This window comes from Lutra lutra, chromosome 9 (genome assembly GCF_902655055.1).
Source record: "Lutra lutra chromosome 9, mLutLut1.2, whole genome shotgun sequence".
Taxonomy (NCBI): domain Eukaryota; kingdom Metazoa; phylum Chordata; class Mammalia; order Carnivora; family Mustelidae; genus Lutra; species Lutra lutra.
Window position 1 is genome coordinate 40,340,838 of NC_062286.1, and position 24,730 is coordinate 40,365,567.

At 52.9% G+C, this 24,730-nt stretch overlaps 1 protein-coding gene across 1 annotated transcript in view; it reads left to right on the top strand.

Annotated features, from left to right (window-relative positions):
• Positions 1-19,631, top strand: part of POLR1A (RNA polymerase I subunit A) — a 77,793-nt gene extending 58,162 nt beyond the window's left edge. Inside the window, exons 22-34 of the mRNA XM_047743840.1 lie at positions 2,354-2,519; positions 3,314-3,535; positions 4,421-4,635; positions 6,355-6,522; positions 7,414-7,549; positions 7,999-8,156; positions 12,733-12,859; positions 14,305-14,415; positions 15,175-15,471; positions 16,228-16,428; positions 17,591-17,708; positions 18,250-18,414; positions 18,683-19,631. Of these exons, the coding sequence (XP_047599796.1) occupies positions 2,354-2,519; positions 3,314-3,535; positions 4,421-4,635; positions 6,355-6,522; positions 7,414-7,549; positions 7,999-8,156; positions 12,733-12,859; positions 14,305-14,415; positions 15,175-15,471; positions 16,228-16,428; positions 17,591-17,708; positions 18,250-18,414; positions 18,683-18,783 (2,185 nt within the window). The 3' untranslated portion in view covers positions 18,784-19,631. The remainder of the gene's footprint in view (positions 1-2,353; positions 2,520-3,313; positions 3,536-4,420; positions 4,636-6,354; positions 6,523-7,413; positions 7,550-7,998; positions 8,157-12,732; positions 12,860-14,304; positions 14,416-15,174; positions 15,472-16,227; positions 16,429-17,590; positions 17,709-18,249; positions 18,415-18,682) is intronic.
• Positions 19,632-24,730: the final 5,099 nt, after the last annotated feature.

The window sequence follows — 24,730 nt, forward strand, 5'->3', positions numbered from 1 at the left end:
GTAAAAAACCCCTACTCTGTCACCTCTGTAATCTTGTGCGTTGTCACTGATAGTTCACTTACAGTCCCTTTGGATGAAAAAACTTTTTAAAGACCCCACCATGGGTGCCTGAGACAGAAAATGGTGGACATTCTTCCCCTTCTAACCGATCGATTGAGCATGAGCTCGGAGGTTTATGCAGAAGGTCCCTATGTTCTGCATGTTTGTCATTCTGCCCCCACCCCCCACTTCCCCAGGGGAGGTTGTGGATCCAGGGAAAGGCCTGGAGCAGTAAGGAGCTTGTCGTCTGCCGTGGGAGGACTCAGCATCCGGGACAGTGCAGAGAGGGTTCCGGTCCCAGGGGCCTTGCCTATGAGTCTGTAGTTAGTGTTACTGTCTCCCCAGATGCAGGTGTCACATTGGGGTTCCCCGGCCCAGGCCTGCTTGTTTTCTCTCCTGTGTGGGAGGAAAGGGAGTAAGTAGCCACTCTAACTGGCCCATTGGGCAGGTGGGAAGGAATGATGCTTAAAGCTGAACAAGGCCTGACTTCGGAGTGGCCGGCAGAACAGGATGGCAGGTACCTGTGTGCCAGCCTCCCCTCTCTTGGAGTGCAGCCTGGGGAAGCTCTGGCTGTGGTTCTTCGTGAGCCCAGAGAGCCTGTGCCAGGAGAAGTCGTGGTAGGAAATGGAGGAGATGGCAACAAGAAATCCCCATGCCTCTCAGGCGTGGTGTGAAGTCTTGTTCTCTGGGACCTCGGGTGACTGCCGCACAAGGAGGCAGAGCTCCTTTATCCTGCCCTCAGGTTTCCCTGTGTGCTCCAGCCCTATCCCCCTGCTTTTGTGTCCCACAGTCCCCAAAGCTGCATCCCATGCTTTGGTCCCCTTCCCCTTGACTCCCAAGGCTGCAGCCCACGGGGTTGGGCTAGGAAAGGGAAGGGCGGGTTTAGGGTGGGCAGCCCTGCGTGGCTGGTCGTTGGGGAGCCGGGGCACCTGGATGAACTCCCCTCTCAGGAGCAGGGATCACATGGCCACTTCCTTCCATGAGCAGGGGTTACACCCCACCTGCCATTTCTGTAATCACTCAACAATACGTGTGTAACGTAGGAAAAGCTAAGAAACAAATGATCAAATAAGTCTGGGTTTGGGGAATCCCTTTGTGAGGCGGGAGTCCCTGAGGCCAATTAAATGCAGTGGGGGAAGGAGGAGGATGTATGGAATCCTGCTTGGAGTGGAAGGGTGGCAGCCACTGGGGGGAAGGGCACAAGCCTCCCCAGGATCCACCTGCCCATGGGGGCTTGGGGCAGAGGTCACATGCAGTGCTTCAGACAGGATGGACTGGAGGAGGCCAGCCCGGCTGTGGTGGAGATCCAGCCAGACGTCGAAAGGCTGTCCCCCAAGAGTAGTGATGGAAAGGAAGAAGCAGGTGGGGCGAAGACAGAGCCAATGACCTGAAACACAGGAAGATGAGGCAGGGGGGCGGCAGACAGACCTGGCTGAGTTTGCAGGCCTGAGTGACAGCACCAGGGCACGGTGGACAGAGAGGAGAGAGAAAACAGGTGGCGGGGGCTGTCAGCGGCAGGGTATTCAAGGAGCCGCATCTAGTGGACCTTTAAAGACAAGACCTGCTGGTCAGGACAGGTCTGGCCGTGTAGCCTTGCAGGGCCATAGCTGGTGCAGAGAGCTGGAGCCCTGGGGTAAGGAGCAGAGGGCACAGCCTGCCCTCCGGCATTTTCAGCACCAGCCTTGCCAGGCCCGGTGCTGGGTGCCAAGAAGAGGGTGGTGACTAACACTGAGGTCTGTGCTTGGAGCTTAGGGGAGCAGTGATTACCAGAAAACCTCCTGGTAAGATGGCTGGAAGAGTCTGAGGCAGAATGACCAGAAGTAAGCTAAGCAGCCAGCACCAGCTAGCAGGGAGAGAGGTCGAGGGAGACAGCTGACGGCTGGGAACATTGGAAAAGGGGCGCCAGGTTTCAGTGAGCACATCAGCATTTAGTTCCCAATGTCCCCTTCGTTCCCTGGGCCAATCTCTGGGCTAACCATGCTGGGGAAGCAGTGGGCGGGGTGGCATTCCTCCTACCTTACCCACCTCATGGACCTAAAGATACTGGTTCTTGGGGAGTGCTACGCTGCAGGGCAGTGAAAGACAGGCAGCGGTCCCAGCTGCTGGGGCTGGACATTGGAGCCAGGGCTGAGGAGTGGCAGCCAGGCTCTCAGTCATGTGGCTGCAGCTTCCTCCTCCCAGAGAACCATGAGGAAGCGCAGACCCTGGCCCGGAGCTGCCATACCTCAGAACCTGGAATGTGAGAGCCTGGCTCGGCTACCTGCAGAGCAGCAGTCCCCGTTTCCGTGGTCCACCGCCCCTGGTCTCCACACAGGTGCATCATCAAGCACTTGGAGGGGCTGGTGGTCCAGTATGATCTGACCGTGCGCGACAGTGATGGCAGCGTGGTCCAGTTCCTCTACGGGGAGGACGGCCTGGATATCCCCAAGACTCAGTTCCTGCAGCCCAAGCAGTTCCCCTTCCTCGCCAGCAACTACGAGGTAGTAGGCCCGGCCCCAGTGGTGGGGCCCTGGGCTGCATGGCGGGCCTCGCACCCTGAGCTTTGCCATGCGGTGAGGGCGGCTATTGCAAGGCAGGGTGGGGAAAGGTTATAAAGCACCGTTCAATGCTTTGAAGTGCTTGACGTTTTCATACCTGCTCTGGGACCTTTGTCACAAGATGGCAGAGAGCACGCGTGCCTCTGGCACAGCAGCTGCCATCTGGGGCCACTTGCCAGGTGCTGGGCCCTAAGCTGCAGTGTGCCGTGAACACTGTCCGCTTTTATCCGCACCATGGCCTGGGGGTGTAGGTGTTCTTCTGTCCCTTGTGCAGCCGAGGCCGCGGGTAGCGGAGCGTGAGAACCAGCTGGCGTGCGGCAGAGCCTATGTTTGCACGCAGGCCTAGCTGACACCCAGGCTGGGGGGGTTGCATACAGTACCTTAGCACCTCACAAATGCCCATCCCCAGCGACTGAGTGGTCACCCCATTTTGCAGTCCAGTGCCGAAGCCGTCATGACTGTGGCCAGGCAGCAGATGGCAGAGTTGAAGGTCATGGTCCGGCGCTGGCTCCTTCCCATCCTGGCGCCTGTCCCAAAGCTTTGGCCTTCACTTCCTCTCCTCGTTTCTCCCTAGAAACCCCCCCACCTGGCTTCTGGAGCGAGGGCAGAAGTGGGTCCAGGCCCTGGTCAGCAGTGGGTGCTCAGCCCCACTGAGGGGCGTCATGAGGACCCCACACAGACCATTGTGGTCCTGTGAAGTTGTGTGATGTGGATCTCGTATGTGTGTTTTTGTTTAGGTGATAATGAAATCGAAGCATCTCCAGGAGGTTTTATCCAGAGCAGATCCCCAGAAAGCTCTCCGTCACTTCAGAGCCATCAAAAAATGGCAAAGCAAGCATCCCAACACCCTGCTGAGAAAAGGCGCCTTCTTGAGTTATTCACAGAAAATTCAAGCATCTGTGAAAGCCTTGAACCTTGAGGGTGGGAACCAGAATGGTCGCAGCCTTGGGACTCACCAGGTGACTTGGGGGTGATTGTATCCTCAGTGTGTGGAGCATATAGGCCTCAGTCAGGGGTTGACGAAACAGGGTAGTTTCCTAATAGTGGGTGTCATAGTATAATCTGGCTGTATTCGCTGTTAGGAAACAAAATGAAACAAATTCCTCAAATAGGAATTTAAGGAGGGGACTTCACAAGGGTGTGGGCGGGGTTTGGGGAAACTGACTGGGGCTGGTAACCTGGGTCCTCAGCTACCCCAGGTGAGCAGAAATAGGGAGAGTGCCCGCCAGGAATGGAGAGGGTGGCTGTAGGGTGGGATGAGGTGGGCAGTAGGGAGGTACAGCCTATCCAGAGTTTTCTTAGAGAGGGCAGGGGATAAATGCCCAGCTTCACTGTTCTCCCATCTTTCCCTCTGCTGCTGGGGTGTCCCAGTCAGCAAACCAAGCTGGCAGCCAGGAGGCAGGGAGAACGTTTTGAAGCAGTTGCTGTGGGATAGCCTTGGGGCATCGAGTGTGTGAAAGCCCAGATGAGGGACAGACAGGTCCTGGTTGGCCTAGGAATGTCTTGGCTTTGCCTTTCACCCTAACATTATCAATGATAGTTCCCCATTCTACTCAAAAAGAATGCCAGTTTGGATGCTAACTTTCACGGTCATCCGGTCACCCTGCCTATGTTTGAATGGCCAGGATAAAGAGCTCAGAGAGTCATGGTCAGGCAGCACGTGCTGGGAAGACCCCGGTCCTCAGTGTTGAGACGGATTTCTCATTGCCGTCTGGTTCTGTCTCCTTCACCTGTTCCTGTTTGGAGCCCATGCCTGTGATCGTCCTTATCCTGCTGGATATCCCAGGGAGACAAGCCCATTCCTGGTTTCCTCCCATGTGGCTGAGGCCTGTACTTCCTTTCAGATCTTGAAGATGTGGAGTGAGTTAGATGAGCAGAGTCGGAGGAAATACCAGAAGAAGGCAGCTCCTTGTCCTGACCCCAGTCTGGCTGTCTGGCGCCCAGACATCTACTTTGCATCAGTATCCGAAACATTTGAAAAGAAGATGGATGACTACAGCGTTGAGTGGGCATCTCAAGCAGAGAAGAGTTATGAGAAATCAGAGCTTTCTCTTGACAGGTAATGATGTTGACTTGTTACAGGGCATGTGCAGAGGGAGAATCTGCCTCCCGGGCCCTTCCTTACCCACTCCAGAAGGGAGGGCAGCCTCCTGGGTTTGAGCCTCCAGCAGGAGGGAGGGAAGTAAAACAGAAAGGGAACCTTGCAGGCCCAAAGGGCTCCAGGATGGGAAGCAAGGAGGTAGGAGTGGATACGCCACCTGGCCCAAGACAGGAAAATGCTGTGCTGCATGGGAGCTTGCAGAAATGACCTCTCTCTCTCGAGCTCGGTGTGGTGGTCACGACTAACTGAGAGGCAGGGAATCTGCTCCACATTCAGCAGCTTCTGACTGTGACCCAGGGCAAATCATTCACGACCCCCTGACACCATGGCTCAGCCTTTCCTGAGGGGTTCATGTGAGGACTCCAGTGTTCCTCTGAGCTTTGGATTCTGAAGTCTTAAGCAAGAAGGACCACATGCAGTCCTCAACTTGGACTTGTTCACCAATAAACAGAAAGTAGGAAAATCCTGTGGTCTGCGTGGGTGGGAAGCCAGCCATGTACTAGCACCAAGCCACACTGGATTAAAACATCACAAGTGCCCCCAAGGAAGGCATGCTCTAGGGTTTGAATTGGAGCAGTCCCCTAGTCCAGGGATCTCACTCAGCTCACTAAGCCTGGCCTGCAGAGCTGGAAGACCTCCAAAGTATGGGCCCAGCTTGGCCGCTCGTCCTGCACCCCGTGAGACTCACAGGGTCCAGGAGGGGGACTGCAGATGAAAGGCGGGAATCAGTCAAGGCAAATGTGTGAGTGGAGGAACCAGAGGGGAGGAAGACACTCTATCTTTGCCCCTTAACGTGGTTTCTCTAGTCAGGCTTCAGAGAGGCCCAGATAGAATAAATCATGCTGGGATCTCACAGAAGCTGGCAGGGCTTTCCCTGTAACCAAGACCCTGATGCCCCGCCCCCTTCCCTGGCTCCCTGCAGCTCCGGGCACTGGCCACTGACCCACAGAAGGACCGCTGGTGCTTCAGCAGGAGTGGGGAGAGGTCAGCTATGGGGAGCATCCCTTGGGTTCGCAGGGCCGAGGTGGGGAGCCAGTTCTGCTCAGTCACTCTCACAGGGGACCTCTTAACAAGCAGCAAGCTCAGGGCAAAGTGCCATGTGCTGTACAGTGCAGCGCTCCCGTGGCTGTTCTGAAAGAGCCAGCTTTCACAGGAAGAACAGTTCGTAGATCACAAAGCTGCATAGTGTGCACGTTTCCCAGGGGGCCTGCAGCCGTTTGCAACAATTAAGAAAACAGACACCTCCCCTTTCCTCCCTGACCCGTATCCCCATAATTGCTTAGTGAGCCTCTTTCTAGTTTGCACGGTGGGAGCTGGGGAAAGAAGAATTAACAGAGGAAAACATGAATAGCAGGCTCAGAAATTCTCACTGCCCGGGGGGCTCACGGTGGTTGGTGCAGAGCGGGTGCGTGCCGTCCTCAGGGCAGATATGCATAGTCTGTGCGGGGACATCTAGAGCTTCAGTCCCCTAGCTGGGATCCGTACTGTGTCATCCCAGGGTCAGTAGTGGGATTTTAAGGATTAGCAGGATTTGCTTAGGAAAAACAAGCCCAGAAAGAAGGAGAATTCATAGCGCCTTGCACCCTGGTCTTGGGTGGCGTTAACAGCTCCTGACAGACAGACAGGTGGTGTCTGCACTCTTAACCCATGCCACCCCCCTCCCCTGCCCCATTTCAGGTTGAGGACCCTGCTGCAGCTGAAGTGGCAGCGCTCGCTGTGTGACCCGGGTGAGGCCGTGGGCCTGCTGGCCGCCCAGAGCATTGGGGAGCCCTCCACGCAGATGACCCTGAACACTTTCCACTTTGCGGGCAGAGGCGAGATGAACGTCACCCTGGGCATTCCAAGGTGTGAGGCTGCAGGGGTGCATAGGGTGGTGGGGTCTGTCCTAAGCCCACTCCTGGAGAGGAAGTCATTTAATGACAAGGAGGGAGAGAGAGGGGGTGGAAGGGAGAGAAACAGGCATCTCGTCAAAAATGGGGATTAGGGTCAGACTTCCTGGAGCCCAGCTGGTTTCTCTGGCTGGATCTGTGCCCAGGCCTGTTAGAATCTCTGTGTATCCCTCTGCCAACTGTTTTATCAGCTACCTGGGATGTTTGTGAAGTCACACTCCTTCGGTCAGGACTCAGGAACAGAGGTTATGAACAAGCCCCATGCACCAGGTTGCCCAGTTCCGGGGGCACAATTCATCTAGACTGTGGCCCACAGTGGTCCTTCTGGTAACTGTGCTCACCTACAGCAGCATGATGGCCACTGGGCAAGAGGAAGGTGTGGGAGACCCACCTGCATTCAGCACCTGGCTCTTTCACTTTCTAGCAGAGAGACAGCTTCCCTACCCTAAGGTCCTCGATCTGTGGAAGGGAGGAGGCCAGAGCCCACCATGCAGGTGGGCCGTGCGGGCTGACAGAGCTCACAGGCAAGGCCAAGAGCATCATGGTGCCTGCACCTGGGAGGAGCACTGCAGGTGCTAGTTACCCATCCCTGCATCTCTCGCTCTGTAAGTTCTTAGCTTCCCATGTGGGCCCAGCATGGCTGACAGGAAACAAGAGTAACACGAGCTTGTCCTAAACTGATGTGCATGGGGCCAGAGCTGGGACTCTCTGATCCAGCATATTTCCTTGCAAGATCCCCAGGCTTCTCAGACCCCAGAAGAGCTCAGACATCTTGAGAAGAAAGGCCTTGCACAAATAGGGAATCCAGGCACCTTTTGTGATGAAATGTGCCGTTGTTCTGTGACAGGTTGAGGGAGATCCTCATGGTGGCGAGTGCCAACATCAAGACGCCCATGATGAGCGTGCCTGTGTTCAACACCAAGAAAGCCCTAAAGAGAGTGAAAAGCCTGAAGAAGCAGCTCACCAGAGTGTGCTTAGGGGAGGTAACTGTCTCTGGGATCCAGCTGGCCCCGTGGTGGAGGCACTTGCCTGCTTCATCTGTGAAGAATAGAATTTGCTGACTGTTCAGGCTCCGTGTTCAGACTCCCATGAATGAGGGAGCTTTCTCTGCCAGGTGCCGAGCAGGGTAAATAATCATCAGCTCTGCAGCATTATCGAGTGCCTTAAAAATGCTCCTGCTGTAGCTAACCAGCCCTGCCAGAGCCCACTGCCTGCAGACTTAGGCCATCTCTGCCAGTGACCTACCAGCTGTGGGCCCCTGTCCCCTGAGGAGTCACAGTGGCAGAGCTCAGTGAGGTTTCTCTGGGGGCTGGGAGTTTGGCCCGTGGCCCCTGATCCTATTCCTTTAAACCCTTGAGTTCCTAAAACCCACTTGTCCTGCACAGTCCCCTGGGACTCAGGCAAGCTGGGTTCTCTGTCCATCTGGTTCAAGGTGTTGGAGAAAATTGATGTCCAGGAGTCGTTCTGTGTTGGAGACAAACAGGACAAGTTTCAGGTGTACCGGCTGCGGTTTCAGTTCCTGCCGCATGCGTACTACCAGCAGGAGAAGTGCCTGAGACCTGAGGACATCCTGCACTTCGTGGAAACAAGGTGAGGACTCTGGCTGCATTTATGGCCTGGCTCCATCCGGGGCCTTGAGGGCTCTGGGCCACAGACCTCCTGGAGATTGGGTGCATTTGTCTAAATGGGTCGTTCAAGGGCAGTGGTGGGGGAAACAGCAGTCCTGCAGCCCAGATTGGAGACCTCCCTCCGTATCTGGCTTGTGGGTGTGACTACATTCACCACACGCCACTCCCTGAGACATTTCTTCGCTCTGGTTGACGAGGCTTGTCTTTTCAGGTTTGGAGGCTTTAAGATGTGGAAGGACGTATACCGGAAGAAAAAGGGAGCCCCAGGGGCACAGCAGTGCTGCTGTGAGGGCGGACCAGCTCCTGGGGGTGATCTTTGGCAAAACATTCCAGGCCGCTTTGTGTGGTTCCGAATACGTTTATATTCTATTTCATAACAGGCAGTATGCTGACGGTGTGCTGCTTTTAAACCCCAATTCTATACCTGGGGCTCCCGGCAGCTTCTTCCAGAGAAACTCTGGTTCCCTTCTGGTTGGGAGAATGAACGTCCTTCTCTCAAGTGCACGTTCCTGCTGGGTATTTGAAAAGCACAGGCTACCATGCGGAGTACACAGGGTAGGGTGCTGGCCATGCTGGGGCGGGGGTGAGCCAGGAAGAGCCAGGGAAGCACTTCCACCTCGTCAGCTGACCCTAGATCATGCTGCAGACTTAGAGGCTGCAGGGCCCAGCAGGGAGCAGGCCAGTGAAGCAGGCCAGGAGGACCCCGGCACACTGGAGAGTGCAGAACCTGCCTTGCAGACAGGAGTGTGAGTCAAGGGGGCCAGATCTTCTGATCCAAAAAGAAGGAAGCCTCTCTCCCCCTCTCCCGTTGTTTTCTGTCTTTGGCGATTTGGTCGCTTACTTTTGCTTTTATAAATGAGAAAAGTCTCCTAATTTTTAAATACCAGCAACTAATTCGTCCATTTTCAGAAACTTGGTAAGGCCCAGACAGATCCCATCTGTCAGCAGGATTCCGTCCTGCCATCAACCACTGCCTCTAATCTAGACCAGCACTTGGGCCTTCCCAGAGCCTCCCTGAAATGGAGACCCACCGGGGCAGTATAGAGTCAGAGTGCACTGCGTCCCCTCGCTCCACCAACCTTCGCTGAGTGATGCGTGTTCACAGATGAGTCACAGGTGCAACATGGCCAGGAGACAGCAAGCGCTTTGCCCTTGGCCCTCTTCTTCCTCTTGCCTGGAGATGTGAGCTGGCTTCAGGCCAGCCCTCTGAATGTGCGACGGTCAGGATGGTGGGTGTTATGGCAGGTGAGCCTGCATGGAAACCCGTCCCCTTGGAAAGGGGCCCCAGCCAGGGATCTCCTGCCCCAGTTTACATGAGTCTGGGTGAAGTCATTGCTGGCTGGGGTTTGGGGAACACGTGCACTGCCATCCGCCTGGGTGGAGAAGGTTCCTTTTACCAGGCAGACCCAGTGCTCTCGTGATGCTGGGCCATGTCGCAGGAGACGCGTCTCCAGCCTGCCGGCTCATTAATTAACGTGGAGGAGCATAGCTCCCAAGAGCGCCGCATGTTTGTGCCGTCCAGGCGGCCCTTTTCTGAGAAATGGGACTTAGGATCACGCGGCCTCCCGAGAATTACCCAGAGCGGGCGGAGTTGGATGGTCTGCCCCATTTCTCTCCACCTAGGGCTTTCGCCTGCCAGGCAGGTAGGTCCGCGTGAGGCGTGTACCAGGCTGTGCTTAGAGTTCTTTTTACTTAGATTATCTCAGGGATTTGAAAAATCTATCACTTTAAAAAAAAAAAAAAATGTTTTCTTAATGAGGAACAGCCCTGGCTTCTTCCCAGAAGTGAAGTACTTTTTCAGCCCTGGGAGTTTGTATTTCCTGGTGCACTTGAGAAGCTGTGATAAAGCCACGGGCAGTAGGTCTTGTGGAGCTACTCTGCAACTCCAGCACAAGAGAAGGAGCAGTGCGTGAGCAGGGTGTGGTTTGGACCATCCAGGACAGCCTTGGGCGGCAGAGCGGCCACACTAAGTCCTCTCACAGACCACAAGGAAATGTCAGTGCGCTCCCAAGAGTGACAACCACCCCCTTCCTTCTTCCCGTCCCTCCCCCCACCTCCTTCACTTCCTTTTCTCTTTTCTCCCCTTCCCTTTTCTTGTCCCAGCAATAGATCATGAGACTCTTTTGACAGTAGATTGGAGAAGAAAACAAAAACAAAAAAACACAGAGGCACATCCCTAGATGAAGAATCATAAGTCTTGATGGTTCTCTAAGTATTTGTACCAGCATCTGCCACTTGGGATGTTAGTGTCTGTCCTCTGGACGGGGGGCCCTGGCTGGTGAAGTAGGAGCACCCAGCTAGGAGTCGGGTGGTAAGTTCTGGCCGCCTGTCCCTGGCCATGAGACGGTGGCGGTGTGCAGTTACAGCTCCTATGAACCCGACTTCGCAAGCAGCAGGTGGTGAGGCTATTGCCAGGCACTCTTGGAGACAGCCAGGGGTCATATTCTCTGTTTGCAATTATTTATGTGGGATGGGAGGTTTCCCTGCAACCTATCCCTCCTGTTCCCTTCCAGTTGCCACATTCTGACAAACAGCTAGACCTGCACAGAGCGGCCACTGTGGGCCTTTGGCTCCCTTGCTCTTGGCAGAATCACAGAAGGGCAAAGTGTTTGCGCCCTCAGGAGGATTCTGGCACACTGGTAACCTGTCTGCCACTTACTACTGGTCAGGGTTCATTCTGCTTCCTCACCTTCTGTCGTGTTCTCCCACAGTTTTGTTCACTGAAAGAAGCAGGCCAGGCAGAAGGGATTCCCAGTGAGGGGGGTGAGGGGAGGTCTCCTTGGGGACTTCCTCTGCACTCAGATCCAGGCTTGGGGGTTGGGTGCAGCTCCAGCAGGTGGAGAAGTGGCTGGGGAAATTGCTGGCAGAGGATGCACTGGGGGTGGTGGGAACAGATGGCTATGTGGGGGTGGGAGCCAATTGTGGAAGGCAGGGGGCGAGGAGACTTGGAGGGGTGACACAGCCGGCCACAAAGCTGCTGGCCTGGAGATTCTGGGGAGTCAGAGTAGCAGCCTCGAAGCAGTGGGAGGAAATGAGCAGCTCCTGTTGTGGGGAGGGAGGCAGCAGGCCTGGGCCTTCCCCATCCCTGTCTGTCCCGTTTCCTCTCCTCATTGTGCAATAGGCTCGGGTTGGGATAGGAATGTCCCACTATACAGATGAGATCAAGACCTTCCTCCCCAGTCTCTGGCTGAATGCAGATTTGAACCGGAGCCTGGCCTTCTAGAAACTTCTCTTTTGCCCCCTCTTCTCGGTTGGATTGTGTCTTCTCAAGTCAAGCCTGGCCTTCCCTCATCTGGCCCCTTGTCCCCATCCCCAGCACTCAGTGACCAGGCTCTTCCCTGGATTGGAGGGCCAGGAGACTTTTTTCTGCCAAAGGTGGAAACCTCAGCAAAACCATGCACAACTTTCAAAAGTTAAAATATAAATATATATATATATATATATATATATATATATAAAATGAGGAGGAAGAACAGTTGTCTTTTGCTATTAATAAGCCAAACAGTAAATATTTGACCTGCCTACTCAAATTAAGACTGCACTTCTCTATTTTCTGTATTTTCATCCTTGAATTACTCCCAGGGCACATGATACACACATTATAGGCACTGAGACAGTACAGGCTGGCTGGCTGGCTGGCTAAGGGACCTGATACTTAATATAATTAAAAGCAATCCATTTTGGCATGCTGTTCTGGCCTGAGGAAGAAGACAGGCAAGAGATTATGTGAAAAAAGAAGCAGGGGGTGGGGGGCGGGTTGAGGCCTTAAGGGAGCTTAAAAATAGAAAAGTCAGAAGGAAGAGGGGAGAGGCCAGGAAAGGCCCCCCTAGGCCCTGCTATATGCTGGTTCCTTTAAATTGGTTTGGTTCCAACCTGTCAACATGATTTATGGCCACAAAATAAGTCCTCATTGCCTTCAAAACTCTGATAAACTCTTGCACATCTTAGTTTTCCCATCAAATTGCCAAGTCTCCCACCCCAAGGAGACAGAGGTGTCAGGCCTAAGCTGTACCGCTTTCTGGAGAAAGTGGGAACAGGCCGGGGAACAGTCCTGGCCCTGGCCCAGACCCCTAGTCCTGCCATAGAGTCTGCTGTCCTCATCAGACACCGACCCCAGCCATGCTAGCACCTTCCACTTACGGACCACCCACTTGGCCAGGCCTATGACCCTTCTCAGACAGGGGTCAGGTCTAAGCCTTCAAACAAGACTGCACAGCACAGATTCCTACACACATTTTACAAATGAGGGACTTCAAGCTCCGGCGACTGTCAGGCTGAAAGGCACACACCCAAGGGGTGGCAGGACGTGTGTTCTGACCAGGCCCGATGGGCCGTGGAGCAGTGTTTTCTCTGACGTGCTCTCTGCCCTTCAGCAGCAGCAGGAGGGGGGAGAGTAAGCCGAGAGGAGACACTGTATCTCTGTCTCACATGTAAATCCCTGGCGTGGCCTTAGATGGCTGTGAGACCCTCGGACAGAACTTCCTACCCCTGCAAGGAGGGGTACTGAATGGGCCCGCATGGGTTTCTTCTCATTTTAGGTTCTTTAAAATTCTGATGGAATCCCTCAGAAAGAAGAATAATAAAGCCTCCGCTTTCAGAAGCGTTAACACTCGGAGAGCCACACAGCGGGATCTCGACAACGCTGGGGAGTCAGAGAGGAGTCGGGTGAGTGAGTCCCCAGCACAGGGGAGGGTCCCAGGCCTGGGAAGCCCATAGGGAGGCCACTGCCTTCGTCTTCTCCCCTGGGAAGACTCTGGGGTTGTTTTCAGCACTCCTCAAACCCCTTCCTGGTTTCCGTCCCTATTTCCACGTACCGTTTCATTTATCTGCTGTGCTGACAGAGCCGCAGTGGGGGCCGGTCTGATTGGCCTTAGGTGAGGGCCCAGGGTCATCCATCTGGGTATTCTCAGGGTCCCCTCTGTAAGTGATTTTTATCCTGAGGATAGGCTCAAAGTGTCGGTACCCACTGGGCTTTTGAATTCTTTTCCTGGTTTCATGGGCTCTGCCTTTAACTTCCCTGGACCAGGTAAAGTGGGGCCCACAAAGTAGTGGTAGGGAAGTTGGGCTACAGGAATAAAAAAGGAAGGAGCCAGAGAGAAGCCACTGGAGGCAGAACAGTGCAGGACTGGCAGAACAGTGCAGGACTGCCAGGAGCCCCTGGGGCGGGGTGGGGCATGTTCTCCAGCGTCACCTGAGCCCACAGCAGCTTTCGCTACATGGCATGGCTGTGCCACTGCAGCCAGCCTGGCTTGTGGGGATGAGGCCCTCCAAGAAGACTCAGTGCTGCCCCTGCCTTGCTCTGTTATCTCAGCCATGTGAGCTCCTGTCTCTGGCCTCTCTCCTCACCCCTACAATGAGGGACTGGCCGAGAACAGAGAGAATGCTCTGTCTCTGGCCCAGCAGGTCTCCCAGTTGGGTAACCAGAGCACAGAGGGGCATGGATGGTCTTTGAAAGGCTGTGTAGTCTATCCTTGATTGGATTATTTGTTCTTTGGGTGTTGAGTTTCATAAGCTCTTTATAGATTTTGGATACTAGCCCTTTACCTGATATGTCGTTTGCAAATATCTTCTCCCATTTTGTCAGTTGTCTTTTGGTTTTGTTGCTCAGTCTATCCTTAAGGCACCCAGAAGACTATGAGAAATTAGCCAAGGTCAGAAGGTATAAATGTCTGGTTTTTTAAATACTCAATAGTTCGCCAAGCCAGTCCTCTATCTTCATCTCCACTTCCAACAAAAATACTTGGAACAATATTTTATAATTTATTCTTGTAATGACTTAAAAAGCCTCGTTACTTTTCTGACATTATTTTTAAATGCAGGATTTTGCAAGCAGTACATGTGAAAACTATGCTTAAAGAGAAGGAGGCAGGGAGTATAGGGCCGGCCCAGAGCAGGGACTGGATGGATGAGTTGGCCAGGAGGAAGGGTGGGCAGAGGAGTGGTTGGGAGGGCAGCAGGTGGGGGTAAAGTGAATGGATGGCAAGATATGCAGGCAGGTGGGTGGCTGGGTGGATGAGTGAGCAGAGAAGAAGATGGATGGGTAGGTGGTTGGATTCACCAGGCACTGGGTATTGGAGCCCATCTTTTCCCTCCTTGTCCCCAAACCCCAGGGAGAACAGGAAGGCGATGAGGAAGAGGAGGGCCCCATTGTGGATGCTGAAGCTGAGGAGGGAGACGCCGATGCTTCTGATGCCAAACGCAAGGAGAAGCAAGAAGAGGAGGTGAGGGGACTGGCCAGGGTGAAGGGGCTTTGGGCACATCCCTCCTCTGTCACACCTGCCGGATAATCGCTTGCCACATAAGGCCCCACTTTAGTTATCATGCTGGAACCCATTGCAAACCTTGAAGCAAATCTGGCCTGCCCAGCACATGTCTCCACGGAGAAGATAAAGTTCACAGGACAGGAACTGGGTGAGGGCCATCCCAGGGCTGCCCTTTGGCTCTGGATTAAGTCAGAGTCAGGGACCAGAAGCTTTTGCAAGGAGAAGTCAGGCTGTCTCTTGTTTTTCTAATGAAAATATACGAAAACCAGTCTTGTGGGGGCGCCTCAGTGGCTCAGTTGGTTAAGCTTCGACTCTTGGTTTCGGCTCAGGGGGCAGTGTGCTTGACATCCTCTCTCCCTCTGCTCCTCTGCCTGCTTGCATTTGTACTTGCTGTTCTCTCTCTCTCTCTCTCAAACAAATAAATCTTTAAAAAAAACGACCTCATGACTGCTCCTAGGACCGAGGGCAGTTTAGAGGGGCTGAGGAAGTTGACGGGCGAGAGAGCGAGCTCAAGGAGCGTGGAAGGTGCTGGAAGTTGGGACTGTCCCTCCCCGACATTGGCAGGGGAGGGACAGGACAGAGGAGAAGGCAGCCCAGGCCGGTGGAGTAGAGACATGGGTTGGCCAAATAAGGCCTTTGCAGGGGTGCTTGTTCTGCAGGCAAAGTCTGGACAGATGCCGGACCCTGTGACACAGACTGTGACCTGTACCCTGCCAGGTCGATTATGAGAGCGAGGAAGAGGAGGTCGAGGAGGATGATGATGAGGACGTGCGGGAGGAAGGGCACTTCTCTGCGAACGGTGCTCACGAGGCCCAGGAGCAGGATGAAGAGGTGGGCTCAGGCCCCGAGGAGGACTTGCCTGCTTCCACCCCCCTCAGCCGGCCCCGGAAATCTGCCCACCGCAGGGAGCCCCAGGGAGCCGAGGCTGTGGAGCGCCGGGTGCGGGCCGTGCGTGAGGCCCACTCGTTCATAGAGGACTATGAGTACGACACTGAGGAGAGCCTGTGGTGCCAGGTTGGTGCTGCGCGCGACCCTGGCAGAGCCCTGACGAGGGGCCTGCTGCCCAGCTCCTCCCCAAGCCTGCCAGGGGTCATTTGGGGGCCCCACATCACCGTCCCTCCACCTTTGACTCAAATCCCCTATGGGCCGGTTCCCTCAGTCTTCTAGAACGGTGTGTATATGTGAGTCTGGTGGTCCAGGCCCTGTGGGTACTTGTAAACACCTGCCGACCTTCCATCTTCAGCACTACCAGTTAATGTACAGAGCTGTGGAGGCCAGCAGGAGTGCACTAGCTCCTCACACCCACGGCCTCTGGAAGCCGACTTCTGGGCTCTCTGAAAGGCTGGCTGGTTAGAATGCCTACACAGCCACACACGCACTGATGTTTTTGTTCTCCTCTTTGATCCAGTCCAGTGGTTCACAAATGGAAAGGTAGATAAAAGTTGCTGAGCAGGTTCCCCACACAAGACAGTTGTGACGCTTTGTGGTGGTGATCAAAAGGCTCTTGAGGGTGCTGTTGAGCAGATAACGATTTTCAGCAGCAGTTATGAAGGTGTGACCTTTGTCTGGGTGACTGCAGATGGCTGCACTGCGTGGTCCGTTTGCCACACAGTGTTGGCGTGTGCCGACCCAACCTCCCCAAGGTATTGGCTGAGCAGGCTTTGAAGGTGTTAGCTTCTGGTGACTGGGGAACCAGTTGGGGGGCCTCTGCCTCCTTCTCGGGGCTAAGGCTGGCCTCCTCCCCTGACACAAACCGCCCCCCTTTTGCAGGTGACAGTGAAGCTCCCTCTGATGAAGATTAACTTTGACATGAGCTCCCTGGTAATGTCCCTGGCCCAGAGTGCCATCGTCTACGCGACCAAGGGCATCACAAGGTGTCTCCTGAATGAAACCACCAACAAGAAGAACGAGAAGGAGCTTGTGTTAAACACAGAAGGAATCAATCTGCCGGAGCTGTTCAAGTACTCGGAGGTACCTGTCCCCTCTCCATATGTTTGCTGGCTGAGAACGAGGTCCGCACGCTCTCTCAGAGCCTGGCCACTGTGGGGTGAGGCCCCAGCCACCGTCCCCAGGCCCTCTTCTTGGGATCCACCGTGTGCATGAGCCTTGTTGGGACTTGTAGTATAGAAACCTGTTTAACGTTATCTAACCTAAGGTTTCTCAAATCACTGTGGCTGTACATTTTTTTCCTTGAAATTAAAACTTCCCCAAAGTCGATTTGTTAGAAATAGTTGCTAAGTGACTGGCTGGGAGCTGCTCCTTTCATCTGGCAAAGGAGGCCCTAGGAGCAGAGGTGGCCCAGACCAGCTGCCCAGTATGTTTTATCCCACCTGCTGTTCCTGCTTTATTCTCCCACTTCACCGCATCTCTCTGAACCTTTTGAGATGCTCTCAACCCCTGGGCACAAGAGTTTCCCCAGAGAATACTGAGGTGCTGGGATCCCTGTAGCCCACTCTCCCAGGTCTGCACCCAGCTGACAAAGCTCTTCCTTCCTGGAGCACTGCTCCCACAACAGCTGCCTTGCAAAGGCCCCTACTGCCCCTGAGACGGGCAGGGTGGGCTCGTGCCTCCTGGGAGTCAGCCCCCAACAGGGTGAACTCTGTCATGATTGTGGGGTTTGTTTAAACAAGACTAAGGTCTCCACCAGGTCCAGGATCACCTGCCATGTTTCGGGGCCCCTCGGGGCCCCCAACATAGCTTAGCTGGAGCCTCAAGCCCCTCGACAGAGCCCGGCTTTCCCCCACGGAGCTGCCCCACTGCTGCCCCTACTGCCCTGGAGAGGGATTTCAGTATCTGCTGAAGAAATTCCCTCATATACCAAAGGAAGTCTAAACCCTAGGAAACACATCTGTCTATTATATAAACAAGGAAATATCTTTCTTCCTGTTTACCTGAAGTGGGTACCAAATTATCTCTGGGCTGTGGTGGTGACAGCGAGACAAATCTTGGGGCCTGGCCACCCATACCTCTGCCTGCACTGTCCCCCTTCACTAATCCTGGGCCACCGCTCGATCATCTCGTCGTCAGCTGTGGTTAATTACCAGACAAGGAGTGAGCTTGGTCAGAGTGGGTCATGCCAATGGAAGGGAGCAGAAGGCCAGGCCCTCCCAATCAGCCCCACCTTCTTACCTAGGTTCTGGACTTGCGCCGCCTCTATTCCAATGACATCCATGCAATGGCCAGCACCTATGGCATTGAGGCTGCACTGCGGGTGATCGAGAAGGAGATCAGGGATGTGTTTGCTGTGTATGGTAAGACGGGCCATGGGGAGTGCTAAGAAGGTCCCGGTGTGGCAGGCCAGCTCTGTAGGGAGCCAAAATGTAGGTGCAGTGAGTATGTGGCCTGTGAGAGACCCTAACAGTGACCTGGGAGAACAGGTTTCAGTCCCGTCACTGAAGGCTTCCCCCCTACCACTGCCATCCCCTCAACCTTTCATCTGGCCTCTGAGGAAACTCTTGCCTGATGACGTGGTCCCAACCTGCCTTCAAGGTTTGTGCTCCCAAGTGAAACAATGCTGTTAGGTTCTCCGTGTCCTGCAAGTCTAGAGTCTGTGTCCTGGGCTAGTGGTTAAAGGTGGAGAGTGGGCTGCACCGATAGTGGCCTGGGATGAGGGGGGACTGCCCTGCCGTGGTTAGGGGCTAAGTATCCGACTGAATAGTAGGTGACCAAGCTGGAAGTGGAGCCCAGGGGGTCTGACATCTGAGCCTGTGCGCTGGCTCATGTCAGGTGACGCTGTCCCAACTGTTCCCCTGTCATTGCATAATCCTTCCGCTGTTGCTGCCAATGTGACAGGCATTGCCGTGGATCCCCGCCATCTTTCCCTGGTCGCCGACTATATGTGCTTCGAGGGTGTTTACAAGCCATTGAATCGCTTTGGGATCCGTTCAAACTCCTCCCCTCTGCAGCAGATGACGTTTGAAACCAGCTTCCAGTTCCTGAAGCAGGCCACCTTGATGGGTCAGTGCATGGACAGGTGCCCTGGGCTTTCCCTCTCCTAAGTCTGCTCTGGGCCCCGTTCTACATGCCTTTCACACAAGTGAGATCTTGGAATCTCACTGGGGAAGCAGCTGGGGAGGGTGGGCAGTAGATGGGAAAGCTACCTCATGTAACCGCATCGGCCTCCAGAACTCAGGGCCTCCTGCTGGCCTCCAAGATGCCCCGTCTGTCTCCTTACCTACCCCAACTTCTCCGTCAACCACCTAACAAGAGCTCTTATGTCTCCCAGGATCGCACGATGAGCTGAGGTCCCCTTCTGCCTGCCTTGTGGTCGGGAAAGTCGTCAGGGGCGGGACAGGCCTGTTTGAGCTCAAGCAGCCCCTAAGATAGTGTCTGCCACGTACCATCTGCGCAGCCTGGAGGACAGCCAGGAGGATGTGGGGGAGGGCCCGGCCTGCCCGTCCCCTGAGAGGCCTGGGAAAGCAGAATCCAAGGTGGTTCAGAGTGGCTGTGCAGGGCACAGCAGCGACGCTGGGCATCTGTGAAAGCAGCTGGCCTCTGGGCTGGACCAGCTTCAACTAGACAGTGGCAGCATTCCTTGGCCTTCCCTGTCTTGGGATATGAGCAAGATTCACCGAATCCTGAGTTCCTCTCAGGTGGCCAGCCCTTTCCCTGTGGGGCACTGAAGCAGGGAGGTGATGTCCTGTAGCTGTGGGCCGCTGGTGACTGCAGGCAGGACTCCTGGGTACAGGAGCTCTCGGGAGGGAACCTGGAGCTGTGGCCCCATGGCGTCTTCCTCCCAGCTACGCCAGTTCCTGGGGTAAGTGTTCCCACAGAGTCTCCGCCCAGGACTCTTTGCCCAGGCCCAGCCCGTGCCTCAACTCACCCAACTTCTGTGCCTGGTGCAGGACCCCAGCCGCTCAGCCCCACATGTGGAGCCCTAAGTCACCAGTCAGGCTGTTGAACAAATTGCCTGGCTTATCTTTCGTGGCTCTGCTGTCGGCATTGTGGCCGCAACCCTGTCTGCAGGCCCTGTAGCCTCTGGGCCATCCAGCCTCCCTTGACCTCTGGCGCCACAGCAGGGGACCCTGGCATGAACAGAAAATCAGAGGACTTGTACAAACGCTTTGTAAAACCAGAGTCCATTTCTATTTTTGTCTAATGTTATTCCCACTCAGGCTGAGTAATAAACATCACTGGAACTAGCTATTGGGAGGGGGGAAAAGAAACTAAAAAGACTTCAGTTTTTGTTTTTTTCCTTTGGTTTGTGGTTTCTCCATTTCTGATCTGAGAGCCCAGGACTGTGATTTCTCAGTACAGCTGTGTCTTGGGTCCCTTCTGTTCCTGTCAGAGGATGAGGGGGAGAGCTCACCCCTGCAGCCTCCACCTGTGACCCCCACCAGACCCTGCTTCATCCCCTTTCCTGAGTCAGCTTCTTTCCCCGTGGCCAGGAGAGTAGAAGCCAGTGGCAAGGTCCCCCATGTGTGTTGGGTGGGAAGGGAGGCCTTGCTTGGGGAGAATGACCACACTGCTCCCTCCAGACACGTGACTGGTCCACACAAGGCCTCCTGTGTCCACGCTAGGGAAAGCAGCAGCAGCAGCTGACTAGGTCTTGGGTACAGAAGAGTAGGCACAGCTTCTGAGGGGCCCAGAAAGAAGGGTCACAGAGGAATCCCGTGCCACAGGTTAAGCTGTGTGTGCTTGGGGTAGTGGGCCAATTTATGGCTCTGTAACTTCCACTCCCACTAGAATTGTGGGAGAGGGTTCCTCACGAGATCATAATATAGCCCGCCAGACTAAGGAGCACATGGTTGCTTGGCCCCCACGGCTCGGCATAAGTGGGTAAGTTCCTTGGCTCGGCTGCATTTGGATGTGGCAGGTACGAAGGGGAAGGAGCAAGGCTGGAGCAGAAACGGTGTGGACACTGCACACTGAAGTTAGATTCTTGACCTGTATTGGGAGGTGAGGCGATGACCCCCTGCCCTTCTACCTGATCCATCTGTGTGTTTCCCAGCACCTCTGTTTTCCATGTGTTTCTGCCCCAGGATATACGTGCTTTGTAAGCAGGCATTGCAGAGCTTGCTGGTCATGGCAGGCCAGGATTCTGCGAGCTCCCCTTCTACCATCACATGCTCTCCTCACTGGGTGTCTCTATCTTAGCGTCCTTGGGGGCTCTGGGCTGTTTCAGATGGCATGTTCTTTAGAATATGCTGTGCACTGTAAATGCTTTGGAAAGCACCACAAGTAGGTCCAAGCCAAATCTGATGAAGAGGGTAGATCAGGTGCATAATAATTTTTTAATCAAAGTAGAACAGGGAGTGACTGTCGGGTGGGGTTCACAGACTTCATGGTGGCTGCAAGTTTCTTCAGAGCCCTGTGGTGCCAGGCCCAGCCACTGTTCTTGAGTGTCCTCCCCACGTCACCCCTTTGTGTATCAACATTTTCCCTACTTGCTTGCTTTATAACTTCGCTTCTTTTTAATCTTTCTCTTTTGGGTTCTCATAAGAAACTACCGGCATTCCCACAGAACCCTCCTTTGTGAGGTTTCGACATTTTCTATCTGAACCAGGAAGAACAGAGTGGGGGGTGAAGCGCTTTGTCCGGTTAACTTTCCTGTCTCTCCACTGTCCTCGGTCCCAAATAGATGTACAAAACCTAAGCAGGTTCCTCCCTGGCCCTGTCAAGGTTCTTTCAGTCCACAACTCTGATAAACCACTTCTATGAAAGGTTGTGGCTTCTTACTGTGTGCCCTTCCCACTTCTCTAGGCTGTGCGTGATTTTGTCTTTTTAATTTTGGTGAAATGACATAAAATGCACTCTCTTAACTATTCTTAAATCTGTAATTCAGTGGCATTAAGTAGTTACGTTATTATATAACCTGGACCATCATCCATCCACAGAGCCCTTCGTCTTACAAAACTGAATCTGTGTCACCATCAAACACCAACTCCCCCATTCCTCTGGTGACCACTTGCCCCTGGCAGCCCCCCATTCCTCCTGCTGTCTCCATATTTGACTCCTACCTCTGTTAAGTGGAAAGAGTATTTGCTCTTTTGTGATTGGCTTATTTTGCTTGATATAATGTCGACGTTCCTCAGTATTGTGTGTGTCAGAATTTCCTTCCTGTTTAAGGCTGAATAACATTCCACTGTGTGTCTGTTTTGTTCATCCACCCATCCGTCGATGGACACTTGGGTTGCTTCTGTCTTTGGGCTCTTGTGAACAATGCTGCCGTGAACACGTATGGACAGATCTCTTGGAGACCCTGCTTCCGGTTCCTTGGGGTTTAGACCCAGAAGTGGAATTGTTGGATCATTGGCAGTGGAAGTTCTATTTTTCATGTTTTGAGAAGCTGCTGTGCTATCTCCTACAGCATCTGTACCATTTTACATTCCCACCAACAGCACACAAGTGTTCCGATTTCTCCATCCCCTTGTCAATATTTGTCCTTTTCTCTTTTGTGCTATATGGCAGATGTAGTGATTCACTTAGATCATGTCTTAATCAGATGCTGGGGCGCTTGGGGGGTCTGTACCTATGCAGGCTTAGGAACCACTTAAGTAGCATCTTTCTGTTGCTTGCCAATCTAAAACCTTTGAGTTGATGATTGAATGGGGGGCTGTAGGAGTCTAGAAAATGCTCCTGAAATAGGCAAGACTGGTTCTAAAAGACTGGTGGTGTGACAGTCCTACAGACTTCTGAGTGGGGTGGCTGGGGACTGCAGGGTGGGGAGGGCAGTCACTGCCTGTGCTCAAGGCCGTGCAGTTCAGCTGATGGGATTGCTGGTCCCCCATGGGCCTCCCAGCCCTTCTGCCATTTTCTCTCCTGCCTTGTTTACACAGGGCTCTTCAATTGCAACCACCAAAGTGGCTACGGTCAAAAATGGTTTAATTCCTACACCATCAAGCCCCCCTTTTTGCCAACATCCACTTAAAACAGAGGTTTTCAATTCTGCGCATTGGGTCTGCCTGGAAACCTTTTTATTTTGATGTTTTTGTTTTTGTTTTAAAGATTATATTTATTTTAGAGAGAGAATGAGAGAGAGAGCATGCATGAGAAGGGGGAGAGTCAGAGGGAGAAGCAGACTCCCCTTTGAGCAGGGAGCCTGACGTGGGTCTCAATCCTGGAACTCCAGGATCATGACCCGAGCCAAAAGCAGTCGCCCAACCAACCGAGCCACCCAGGCCCCTGGAAACCTTTTTAAAAAACTGATTCCGGGGCGCCTGTTTGGCTCAGTGGTTAAAGCCTCTGCCTTCGGCTCAGGTCATGATCTCAAGGTCCTGGGATCAAGTCCCGCATCGGCCTCTCTGCTCAGCGGGGAGCCTGCCTCCTCCTCCTGTCTCTCTCTGCCTGCCTCTCTGCCTACTTGTGATCTGTCTGTCAAATTAAAAAAAAATAAAATAAAATAAAAATAAAAAACTTATTCCAAAACATAACCAAAGAGGTAAAGGATCTGTACTCAAAGAACTACAGAACATTCATGAAAGAAATTGAAGAAGACACAAAAAAGATGGAAAAGCATTCCATGCTCATGGATTGAAAGAATAAACATTGTTAAAATGTCTATACTACCTAGAGCAGTCTATACTTTCAATGCTATCCCAATCAAAATTCCACTGGCATTTTTCAAAGTGCTGGAACAAACAATCCTAAAATTTGTATGGAACCAGAAGAGACCCCGAATTGCTAAGGAAATGTTGAAAAGGAAAAACAAAACTGGGGGCATCACGTTGCCTGGTTTCAAGCTTTACTACAAAGCTGTGATCACCAAGACAGCCTGGTACTGGCACAAAAACAGACACATAGACCAGTGGAACAGAATAGAGAGCCCCAGGTATGGACCTGCAACTCTATGGTCAACTAATCTTTGACAAAGCAGGAAAAATATACAGTGGATAAAAGACAGTTTTCAATAAATGGTGCTGGGAAAATTGGACAGCTATGTATAGAAGAATGAAACTTGACTATTCTCTTACACCATACACAAAGATAAACTCGAAATGGATAAAAGACCTCAACATGAGGCAGGAATCTATCAAAATCCTAGAGGAGAATATAGGCAGTAACCTCTTCAACATCGGCCACAATAACTTCTTTCAAGACATGTCTCCAAAGGCAAAGAAAACAAAAGCGAAAATGAACTTTGGGGACTTCATCAAGATCAAAAGCTTCTGCACAGCAAAGGAAACAGTCAACAAAATGAAGAGGCAACCCACAGAAAGGGAGAAGATATTCACAAATGACACTACAGAAAGGGCTGATATCCAAGATATATAAAGAACTCCTCAAACTCAACACTCAAAAAACAGATAACCACATCAAAAAATGGGCAGAAGACATGAACAGACACTTCTCCAAGAAGACATACAAATGGCTAACAGACACATGAAAAAAATGTTCATCATCATTAGCCATCAGGGAGATTCAAATCAAAACCACATTGAGATACCATCTTATACCAGTTAGAATGGCCAAAAATAACAACACAGTAAACAACATGTGTTGGAGAGGATGTGGAGAAAGGGGAACCCTCTCACACTGTTGGTGGGAATGCAAGTTGATGCAGCCATTTTGGAAAACAGTGTGGAGATTCCTTAAGAAATTAAAAATAGAGCTACCCTATGATCCTGCAATTAATTGCACTACTGGGTAATTACCAGAAAGATACAGAGGTGGTGAACAGAAGGGCCATCTGTACCCCAATGTTCATAGCAGCAATGGCCACAGTCGCCAAACTGTGGAAAGAGTCTAGTTGCCCTTCAACAGATGAATGGGTAAAGATATGGTGCATATATACAAGGGAGTATTATGCTTCCAACAGAAAGAATGAATACCCAACTTTTGTATCAACATGGACGGGACTGGAAGAGATTATGCTGAGTGAGATAAGTCAAGCAGAGCGAGTCAGTTACCATATGGTTTCACTTACTTATGAAGCATAAGGAATGACACGGAGGACATGGGGAGATTGAGAGAAGTGAGTTGGGGAAGTTGGAGGGGGAAATGAACCATGAGAGACTGTGGACTCTGAGAAACAAACTGAGGGTTTTGGAGTGGAGGGGGGTAAGGGGTTAGGAGAGCCTGGTGGTGGGTATTATGGAGGGCACATATTGCATGGAGTACTGGATGTGGTGCATAAACAGTGAATCTTGGAACAATGAAAAAATTAAAAAACAAAAAACCGATCCCAGGGCACTGTCCCAGAGATTCTGATTTAACGAATCTGGGGTGTGGCCTGCTACAGAAGGTGATAGAAGATCTCTGGAAGAGTCTAATGTGGGGAGCCTGGGTGGCTCAGCGAGTTAAGCCTCTGCCTTTGGCTCAGGTCATGATCTCA